The sequence below is a fragment of the Populus nigra genome, chromosome 14 (genome assembly GCF_951802175.1).
Source record: "Populus nigra chromosome 14, ddPopNigr1.1, whole genome shotgun sequence".
NCBI classification, from domain to species: Eukaryota; Viridiplantae; Streptophyta; class Magnoliopsida; order Malpighiales; family Salicaceae; genus Populus; species Populus nigra.
Genome location: NC_084865.1, coordinates 10,740,646 through 10,752,308, shown reverse-complemented (window position 1 = coordinate 10,752,308; position 11,663 = coordinate 10,740,646). Strand labels below are relative to the sequence as shown.

Here is an 11,663-nt window from a genome sequence, read left to right as displayed (position 1 = left end):
CTCTTATCTCTAATTTTTTATTTTGTATTTAGTATTTTTTATAAAAAAATTGTGGTTGTTTTTTAAGTATTTTGTTTGTATTTTATTTTTTAATAGATTTTTCTAATTCATTTATAATTTTTTATGTTTTATATAATTAAATTTTATTTTTAAAATAAAAAATTATTTATTTTTGGATAATATTTCTAATAAGTGCAATATTACGAGATATTTTTTTCCTTTGATTTTATTCAATCAATTTTATATGTTTTTATTTCTATCTTTATTTAATTAAAAAAAATAATTTTAATAAAAGAATCATTAAATGAATCGTGTTATGATATTAAATATCTTGATCTAAATTTGTTTTTTAAATTTTTCAGATATATATTTAGTTTATCGTTAATAATATTTTTTTATTTATTAACATAGATAATTTTGATTTATTTAATTAAATATGTACATAAAATTATTTTTAGTGAAAATAATCAGTTAGTGCTACAAATTAAGTAAGTGAAAAATAAAAAAAAAAGAAATAAGTAAATGTAAAACAGATAGGAGTAGTATTTACTGGATCCCAAAAATTAAGCCAAAAAATAATTAATTGTCCTAAACGAAACAATTAACTAATCCACCTGGCCCCGAATTATGAACGCCCCCCCTTTCTTCTCATCGGTGTCCACTCGCTGTCTTTAGGTATCAAAACAGCAGCAGCGCAACAACAACAATAAAAAATAATAATAGTAATAATAATAAAAAATCAAAACCAACCGACAAATTCTTTCTTCAATTTCAATTCAAAGAAATCTCTCTTCTACTTCGTCTTCTTCCTAAGCACACCTTAGCAAGCTTCAAACAAACTCAACAAATACCTCTCCTTTCCTTCTCATCTCACAAATCCCCCACTTTCTATCTCTAAACTAAACTCTACCACTTTAGAGAGAGAAAGAGAGCCACGAAAAATGAAATTCTCCTTGCTACAGCAGAGCTACAACAACCGCCGAAGCGGCAGTTTCAGAGGATCATCTGCGCCGTTAGATTCATCACCGGACAACACAATCAAATCACCAGCCGCTATTTTCTGGCTCTTTTTACATGGCATTTGTTGTCTCATCAGTCTCGTCCTCGGCTTTCGCTTCTCTCGTCTCGTTTTCTTCTTCCTCTTCTCTACCTCCACGACTACAACTCTCTATGTAACGACACCGTTTCACCCTCTCAGCAAAACATCCGACATTTCCAATCCCTTAACCAATAGTGCTAATGATCTTCCGGTGATCAACAAAACGGTGAGTTCGAGAGTTGTTGTCGGGCGGCACGGGATCCGGATCCGGCCATGGCCGCACCCGAACCCGAGTGAAGTAATAAAAGCGCATCAGATAATAGAGAGAGTTCAAAGAGAGCAGAGTAATCAATTCGGTGTTAAGAGTCCTAGGAGTCTTATCGTAGTCACGCCTACTTACGTGCGGACTTTCCAGACTTTACATATGACTGGTGTTATGCATTCTCTGATGTTGCTCCCCTACGACGTCGTCTGGATCGTGGTGGAGGCCGGTGGGGTCACCAATGAAACAGCATTGATTATTGCCAAATCCGGCGTTAAGACTCTTCATATTGGATTTAATCAGAAAATGCCGAATTCTTGGGAAGGAAGGCACAGATTGGAGACTAAAATGCGGCTTCGCGCTTTGAGGTTAAGTTTTTTTTTTTTTCGCAGTCAACTTTAAATTGAACTGAATTGCTGATTAAAAATAATGGATTTACTATTTTATTCATTTTAATGTAAATTTTGGTTGCTGTGTAACAGAGTTGTGAGAGAGGAGAAGATGGATGGAATAGTGATGTTTGCGGATGATAGTAATATGCATAGTATGGAGCTGTTTGATGAGTTACAAAATGTGAAGTGGTTTGGTGCGGTTTCAGTTGGGATTCTTGTTCATTCAGGTGGTGCTGATGAGACGTTATTAACTGCTGCTGCTGCTATGGTTGACAAGGAGGCGGAAGAAAATTTGCCTAATCCAGTAGTGCCTGTTCAGGGTCCGGCTTGTAATGCTTCTAACAAATTGGTTGGTTGGCATACGTTTAATTCGTTACCGTATGAGGGGAAGAGTGCGGTATATATTGATGATAGGGCTACGGTGTTGCCTAGGAAGCTGGAGTGGGCTGGGTTTGTGTTGAATTCGAGGCTTCTTTGGAAGGAAGCTGAAGATAAACCAGAATGGGTTAAGGATATGGATTTGGTTGATGAGAATATAGAGAATCCTTTAGCTCTGCTGAAGGATCCTTCCATGGTGGAGCCACTTGGGAGCTGTGGGCGACAAGTTTTGCTCTGGTGGCTCCGTGTTGAGGCTCGTGCTGATAGCAAATTCCCTCCAGGGTGAGTTTTTCTTATTCTTTGTATTGCCGATTTTTTCAGTATTGCGATGGGCTGCCTGTCTTGACTAGATAATATCAATTGGAATAAGTTTGCGGTTATCTTTCGCATTGTCTATTCATTTTAATTGTTCAGTGTCTAATTTCACAAATTTGTAGACAGTGAGGTCCAGGAAGTTAAATCATAGGAGGGCGTACATTAGAATTTTTGTGTGAACTTCTATTGTGCTGCTCCTGTGTAATTTTGGGCTACAGTTAGTCAACAAGTTACACCTCAAGTGTCATAGCTGGTAAGGATAGTTTCCAAAAAAAAAAAAATTAAAGAAGAAAAGAAAGAGATACCTAAAGAAATTCTGTAAAGTAAATTGTCTGCCAATTTATGCCACCCAACTCGTGACATTGTATTGAAACATAATTATAAATGGAACATATCCTTCTACTACTTCAGGTAGGCAGGGATGTTTTGAAATATTGATGATTTGGGACTCATATCCCCCACAACAACTGTTGACATGCCTTGAACGTATGCATCTTAGGCAGGCTGTTTTTGGTTCTTGGACCTGTGCTATAGTATATGACATTGTGTAGAAAACAGAAAAGAAGAATGGCTCCTTGCTGAAAAATTCTCCTCCTTGTTATTGTGTCAATTAGGCATGCTGCTATTTGTGTCACACCCCTAAAATTGAGCATAGACACGCCCGTATCATTTAGCATTCCACCCTAGATAATACAAAGGTTAACTTTACAAGGTTCACCAAAAACCACAAATGCTAAACCAAAAAGTCTTAAATATCTGCATTTCAAAATGATCACTTAAAAATATGAAGTCTTAAACATGATAAAATCCTACTAAAGAGAAAGTACTTAATTTTTTTTTAATTACAAGTCTTCAAAACTATTAACAATGAATGTCTAACAAGAAGTTAAAATATATCCTTCATTAAACAAAAATCCTTCAGCTTAGCTAACAACTTAAATTGGTAATGTAAACTCCATAGCTTAGCTAACAACTTAAATCGGCAATGTAAAATCCATAGCTCGAAACTCACTTCAATCCTATACCTCTCCAGAGAGGGAAAAGAAGGGGGTAAGCTAACAACAATTTAGAAAGTAAAGCTCCACACACACACACATGATTGACAATAATGAAACAACAACTTAAAATAATTAAAAAAAAGGTTAATAGTTCATAGTTCATAAAACACACCATAAAACAAGTCATTAATACATGCTTTTACTTGTCATTCAATTCCATAAACATGACTTTACTCTCAGATCAAATTACTATCGCCATATTATACCTGTGATTAGGCCATTAGTCGACTATTACTAACCACTATTGTAACCCGTAGGCAAGGGTCATTGATAATTATTATAGGCAAGGGTCATTGATAATTATTATAATCCATTGGTGGAACATTAAAACTAGTTGTAGTGTTGATTACCCACTCACTAGAGGCCATCACTTTATTCATAGCCATTTGAGAACCATTAAGAAGCCATTTACAATTCCATTCCAAAACACTTTCTTTCATTAGATATAGTTTATAAAACATTCGTACAAAAATTCTATACCATGCATTCACAAATATCACATATAGGAAAATTAATTTGAACATTGCATGTGCTTGATCTTTTTTTAAAGAATGTAATACATATAGTCGAGGAGAAATGCACATTTAAGAAAAATATTTATTATGTTTAAAAATAATAGATTGTGTGAAGATTTAATTTACCTCCATTGCTTAAACAACCAAAGTACAAAATCTCAACTCTAACAACCTATTCACAAGCATATAATCCGTTAAAATCCCTCCAACACTTGATTATAATAAAATGTCAACTACACACTGCCTAATAAATTGACCATAACTCCTAGAAAATCTAGAATTTCATTTTGCTTTTTGGATTGTAAACTAGTCTTAATTGTTTCCATTCATATATAATTCACCTAATAATTCCTTTAAATAGAATTTATAATAAGCTCTAAAATCATTCCTCGAGGTTATTGTCAGACAACCTGCACTTCCTTAACTATTTTTACCATAACTATTTGTACAAAAATCGGATTAATGCACCATTTATGGTTAGAAACTAGATAGAATAAGCTTTCTTATGTATAAAATTTGGGTAAAAAATTGCATCTTTTCAATACAGTTTTTGGGTCGAACAAAAGCTTGTGTCAAACAATTGAACTGACAATTTCTCACATTTGTACCTAATTGTTAACCTAATAATTAAGCACTAATTGTTAACCTAATAATTAAGCACGCTTAATCAATCTTACAATATCATAAAATCTATCATACTTATTGTATTTGGTCATTCATACAAATACCACTTAAATTTCTTAATTTTATACTCCTTTCATATAGAAAAAAACCTTAATCAATCCAAAATCTTTATAAATGAAAGAGATTCATATTTCTTACCTTGAAATCAAGAAAACTAAAATGAAACTTCAATCCTTCAATGTCAATCTGGTTCAATATTATTTGCACCTATAGAAGAACAAGTGACTTTGAGGATATGTTTTCTCTAGACTGTAAAGTTTGTAAAACTAGGGTAAATAAACTCTACGATTCCATCTTTTCTTTTACATAAATATAGGATTAAATGGGCTACCTTTTACACACACACACACACACTAAGTCCTAGATAAAATTAATACTCTAGCCTAAAAATATTTGGATTTAGGTATTACAATTTGTTGGTTGATTTCTATGCAAATTTAATTAGGGTATTACAATTTGTTGGTTTATTTCTATTCAAATTTAATTTAACTAAGTAATGCTTACAGATGCGTTGTTCCATTAGTATGATATTGCAATTATTTCATGATTTCATGAACTCCCTATTGTTATAGTCCGGTTTTTGTATTTTCTAGTTGGTTAATTTTGTGCACCCACAATGTAGTTGATTCATCATTCTCTTTGTCCGGCAAAGAGTGTCCATCATACTATTTCAAGTTATTCCAAAATACATATCTAGTTAAAGAACCAATCACTTTTTTCCTAATATACCCCTTAAAGTTCCAAATATAACCATTTCTTACTGAAAGAATAAAGGGGCAGTTGTGGGAAAAATGAGCTGGAACTGTGCTTAATGAGTTTTCTTAAAATGCATGTGAAGTCAAACAGGACACTCTTTGTGAGGGAGGGAGTAGTATTCATCTTTTGGTTTAAAATGCGTGTGAAGTCAAACAGGACACTCTTTGTGAGAGGTAGGGAGTAGTATTCATCTTTTGGTGAAAAAATATAGACTCAAGGCTACTCGAAAATGTGAACAACTAGACGTCTGAAGTATAGGCTTTAGGATGATTGTGTTGTTAAATGTTGATGAAACATTCATCTTTTATTGCTACTGAAAGAGATTGGTGGTACCTAAGCTCACTTAGAGATTAATAGGGCTCACTTAGAGATTAATAGTAGTTAGTGATAACTTGAGAAACACTCAAGAGAATTTAGCCTTTCTTCATTGTACAGAATATATTTTTGAGAAGCCTGACACTGACCTTTCTTCATTCTTAAGGGACCTTGGGCACTAGAGATGTCAAACACTATTTCATGTGTCTATTGATCCAAATCCCATTATCCTAGGCATTCTAGGTGCTGCACAAACCTGCCTCATTTATTTTGTAGACAGGCTTTTCATAATCGGCATATGCTCTTTATGTTGAAAACTTCTTCTTCCTTTACCTATATCCCATTAGTTTAGGCTTACAAGATCAGTATGGGTTTTCCATAGAAGTACTTCGGTCCTAGTGATGTGTGTTTACCTGGCTGGGTGTCACTAAGTATGGTCTTATACTCTTACTGATACCAGTCTAGGCCTTGCATCGCAATTTCATTACTGATGCCATCCTGACATGGCCCTTTATAGTCTAATTTAAATGGAGGTATATGCTTCATTGTCAATCTTATTTTACTAGTTGTCAAACAAGCTCAACATACCTGGTTTACTGACCTTACCCGTTACATGTTTACTTACATGGATCTCATTGTAAATATGTCACCCAACCAATATTGTGAAATCAGTTATATTCCTACCAGTACCTTTTTTGCTAAAATTGCCTATGGAAGGAATAATTGATATCATTACATTAGTTTGGGGCCAGCTTTGTAACTTGCCCATATTTACATATAGTAAATATGTTTATATTGACAATATTAACAATAATGGCAACAACAACAACACACACATCACTTCCTTTGGTGCAAAGCAAACATCCCAACATATTCTTTGAATTCTTCAGTGGCTGCTTCATAATTTAATTTGCTGTAAAATCTTAAAGAAATGGTAGTTGTTTAACCAAGTTATTTGCTAAATTTCTTATCAAGTCATGATTTGCTGTGCAACATATTCTTTGAAATTTTCATTCTTGCTTCACAACTAACTAGCATTTGATTTGCTGTAAAATTCTAGAGAATTGTAGTTGTTTAACTGAAAATCCTTCCTAAACTTCTTATTATCTCATGTTTTGTGCGCAAAACTCAGGTATTGACAAACCTAACTGGGTTTTCCATGAGCTAGAGAAGGAACTTAACTAACCTTGTTTCTACAACCGTTGAATTCTTTAAATATTGAATATTTTGCCGGTGGTTGGCATGTGTTTCTTTGAAATATAAAGGCTGAATCAGGTGCCTTGTTCTCAGCTGATATCAAAAAAATCCCCACATAAAACATCGATAATATTTCTTTATGTGATGATATCCAAGTTCTCAAGCACTTGTGCCCTCGTGTCAATAGAAAACTTTTGATGATTATTGTACCACGGGCTGCAATCTGTCTTATTTGTTTTGATAAAATAAGAATGCTCCTTTTCATTCAATACTAGCTTGTTCCCATCCACTGGAGTGTTTGCATGAGCCCAACCCATTTCACGAAGATGACGGTGCTTGGCTACTTGAAGAAGAGATTTCAAAATTTAAGTAGTCCTTTCTTGGTGCTCATTTGTAGCTTTATAATTATACAAGAGGCGTCAAAATTTAAGTAATCCTTTCTTGGTACTGATTTGTAGCTTTATAGTTATCCCCACCATTTGAGTTTTTGCAAAATCTCCACAAGCAAACAGTTTCATGTTGCTAAAGCTTCTGTATCTAGGTATTAGTTAGTGCCCACTAGTTTGCTCCTTTTTTATTTATTTATTTATCATGGAATATAATCTTGGGAATGCTAAATAGTTTCTCACCCCATATTGTATTCTCTTACCAGTTTGGAAACTAGGTTAATTTCTTAAAAGCTTAACTCTACTGTTGTCTGCTTACAGGTGGATAATTGACCCACCTTTGGAAATTACTGTGCCATCGAAGCGAACACCATGGCCCGATGCCCCTCCTGAACTGCCTTCCAATGAAAAGATATCAGTTAACCAAGAACAGACTGCTAAGCGTTCTTCAAAGACTCGATCACCCAGATCAAAACGCAGTTCAAGAAGTAAGAGAAAGCATGAAGCAATGTTGGTGGAGACACAGGTTTCTGCAAGGCATTCTGAACAAAATTGAAATGGTAGCTTAAGCACACATCAGAGATACTGCCTTGTGAATTTGACACTGCTGGCCTTCAGGATGAAGATATTTTATTGATAAAGCAAAAAGCACACGATCATAATTACCAGGTGCGTGGCAAGTACATCTGAAAAGAAATTCATTAAAGCCAGGCCAGTTGAAAATGTTTGTCGGAGCTTGAATCCACCATTGTTTTACTTCTTTTATTTTTTTCCTTTTCTTTTCTATATGTTGGGGTTGATTTGTTGATATTCTATGGATAAGGTATGTCATCACAGTCTCCTTGCCTCTGCTGCCAAGAAACACCAGGTTCTTGTATCTGATAAGCGTCATTTCATACATAATCTTCTAAATAGGAATCTAGAGTTTGTTTAGCTGCTGGATTCATTAAAAATGGACCTCATTGTAATAAATTTTTTCGTTTCTTGCAAGCATGATGATGATGATTGTGATGTGTTTCTTCCATTTTGTCTGGATTGATACAAAAAGAATGAACCTTGGAGATTTTGGCCAAATCTAAAATTGGTTGTCCAATATGAAACATAATCTTGACCTATATTACAAAGGAATGGTCAAGATTCCATGTCTACAGTTAAAAATCTTCTTTAGGCGAGGGAGCAAAAACACAAGAGTAGTAGTTAAACTGGTTAAATTTTAAATTTGTTTTTTAGAAATTATCAATTCGAGTTCTATAAATTTTAAAATTACTAAATACTTGTATGATCATTAATTTTAAGATTCATGAAATTAGTTGAGATACGTGTAAGTTGGTCTGAATATTTAAGTTAATAATAAAAAAAAACATAATTTGTAATGACAAATAAGACTTGAATTTCTCCTTGCATGTTCAACTGCTTTCAACTGATTATTAGGGTAGAGAAAACTAACAAACACTACTTGTAATTGCCAACCGAAGGACTCGGTTTGGTCTTGTATTTCTAGTGACCAAAAACGACCCACGAAACAGCCATAAGGCGTCATCCTACTCCTATCTCTACGAGACATGGTTTCACTTGCAAATAAGGACCACACTTGGATTATCATGATCAAGATCAAGATCAAGATCATTAATTTCCTTGCCTTTATAAACTCGCAGAACTCCCTCCTCCTCTTCGTAAGAGCTCTATTCCTTCACCATTATTCTCTCTCCAAACCAGTATTAATTCTTCTTTAGCAACACCAAGTATGGCACTCGCCATATCAACCCTTCTCTTCCTTTTCTTCACTGTATCATCCGCCTTGGACATGTCAATCTTTAACCATGGCGACAATCACCTAAACCATGATCAGTCGAGCTGGAGAAGCGATGATGAGGTGATGAGTATATACAAATGGTGGCTTCAAAAGCATGGTAAAGCATACAACAAGCTAGGAGAGACGGCAAAAAGGTTTGAAATCTTTAAGAACAATTTGAGATTCATTGATGAACATAACTCTCAAAACCGTACGTACAAAGTTGGGTTGACCAAGTTTGCTGATCTTACCAACCAAGAGTACCGTGCCATGTTCTTGGGCATGAGGAGTGACCCAAAGCGTAGATTAATGAAGTCCAAAAACCCGAGTGAAAGGTACGCTTTCAAGGCTGGAGACAAGCTGCCAGAATCTGTGGATTGGAGAGGAAAAGGAGCTGTCAATCCGATCAAAGATCAAGGAAGTTGTGGTATAATGCATAATTCTTTTACTTTTGTTACTTGATCATTTAATTGCTTATATTTGTATCTTCTTCTTCTTCTTCTTCTTGGTATTGTTTCAGAGAAATTATTAGCGTCAAGAGTCCTTTCTTGGCGAGGGGAACGTTAACAACCAAGTGGGCTACATTTCTTCGTAATGGATGTCATTTTTAGTAGAAGGAAGATTTCATGGCCAAATCACAATCACAATACAAATCTATATTTGCACCCCATGTTCATCTGGATCATGAATTCTAGTTTTGTTGTTTGAACTCAAGCTCTAGATTAAAGATGTCATGTTATGTTGTGATTGAAATTGAATTGGTAGGAGTTGGGTTGGTGGCAGGGTGCTAGTTATTTTTCTAGACATGAAAAATATATGGTAGTTTTGACTGGTAGGTTTTTGACCTTTTGGTTGGAATAATTTTTAATTTTTTTTATGAAAACAACTACGAGATAGTTAAGTTAATTTGAATTCTGATTTTCATTTAAATATAATATTGATAAAGGAAAAAATAATGTTATTAAGTGAGAATTCAAGTTGGTGGTAGGGTTTAAGAACTTCTTGAAAAACTCTCTCTCAAGTTTTATCATATTTTTTAATAAAATTTCTATTAATTTTTCATTTTTACTTTTGCTATTTCCAATTCTCTCTCTTTATTGTTTTTTACTTAGATGATATTAAGATTATTCATAGATTTAAAGGATGGAATTGAGTAGGGGGAGAAAAGTGGAATAAAAGTAAAACATATGAGGACTGGTTGGAACAAAAATGAAAGATGTGGGGATGATTAAAATAAATTAAAAACAAATATTAGAAAAGAGACAATGCACATAATCATAAATCTCGGGTCAAGTTGAAATTTACCCAGAGACAAATCACATGAAATGGGCCGGACAGCCTTATCACAACTCATATCAAATCTTAAAAATTTTGAGTTACGACCAAGTTTCTGAGGAAAGTCGGGTGATTTGGCACTTGCCTTCACTCTTGTTGGCCCTGGGCAAGGCCTAATACACAAGTAAATAGAACTTGGATCATGACCAGCCAATCAAAGTGACAGAAATTGTCGATGCATGCAGGTAGTTGCTGGGCTTTTTCAACAGTAGCTGCTGTGGAAGGAATAAACCAGATTGTAACAGGGGAGCTGATCTCTCTATCAGAACAGGAACTTGTAGACTGTGACAGGTTCTATAATGAAGGTTGCAATGGAGGCCTCATGGACTACGCATTCCAATTCATTATCAACAATGGTGGCCTGGACACCGAAAAGGACTATCCATATCTAGGCAATGATGATACATGTGACAGAGACAAGGTTGGCGTACACATCCGAATTATAATCAGAAGAGAGTATTGGGTTTTGTTTTGTTTGCGGTTAACGTTTATAGGGTTGTTGCCTGTTTTTATTTTCGCAGATGAAAACCAAGGCTGTTAGCATTGATGGGTTTGAGGATGTTTTGCCTTTTGACGAGAAAGCATTGCAGAAAGCTGTGGCACATCAGCCAGTTAGTGTTGCCATTGAAGCCAGTGGCATGGCCTTACAATTCTACCAGTCTGTAAGTGACTCACTCTTCATGGTTCCTAAAACTAACTATTTCTGGCTTTTAACACTTGAATTTGTAAACCTGTTCGTTCTCTTTGATTTACTCAGGGAGTGTTCACTGGTGAATGTGGGACAGCTCTAGACCATGGTGTTGTTGTTGTTGGATATGGCACGGAGAAAGGACTGGATTATTGGCTTGTTAGGAACTCATGGGGCACAGAATGGGGCGAGCATGGATACATCAAGATGCAACGTAACGTCCGCGACACATACACTGGCAGATGTGGGATTGCAATGGAATCTTCATACCCAGTCAAGAATGGCCAGAACACTGCTAAACCTTACTTGGCTGATGAAAGCGCAGGTGAGAAGATCAGCAGTATTTGAAGCATCGTATTTGCTAGCTGTATCGAGCAAAACAAGAAGGCAAGGTGACTAAAGGTGCAAATAAATTGATGATTGGTGAGATTGTGTGTTGATTTATTGTGCTGATCACAAGACTCTGATCCTTCTTGGTCTAAGTTTACCAAGAGGACAATGAGACCAGCTATTCATGTTTGTTTCCAATTCCATGGATGATTGTCTTTGTA

The 11,663-nt window shown here is 35.1% G+C and overlaps 2 protein-coding genes across 2 annotated transcripts; both read left to right on the top strand.

Moving 5' to 3' along the window:
• The first annotated feature begins 722 nt into the window (after positions 1-722).
• On the top strand, positions 723-8,287 carry LOC133673345 (beta-1,4-xylosyltransferase IRX14-like). Its single transcript, XM_062094080.1, has 3 exons — positions 723-1,669; positions 1,784-2,353; positions 7,619-8,287. Exons 1-3 carry the CDS (start codon positions 942-944, stop codon positions 7,851-7,853), a joined length of 1,533 nt encoding a protein of 510 aa, XP_061950064.1. The 5' UTR covers positions 723-941; the 3' UTR covers positions 7,854-8,287.
• Positions 8,288-8,876: 589 nt separating this feature from the next.
• On the top strand, positions 8,877-11,663 carry LOC133673346 (cysteine proteinase mucunain-like). Its single transcript, XM_062094081.1, has 4 exons — positions 8,877-9,516; positions 10,610-10,845; positions 10,946-11,086; positions 11,182-11,663. Exons 1-4 carry the CDS (start codon positions 9,042-9,044, stop codon positions 11,458-11,460), a joined length of 1,131 nt encoding a protein of 376 aa, XP_061950065.1. The 5' UTR covers positions 8,877-9,041; the 3' UTR covers positions 11,461-11,663.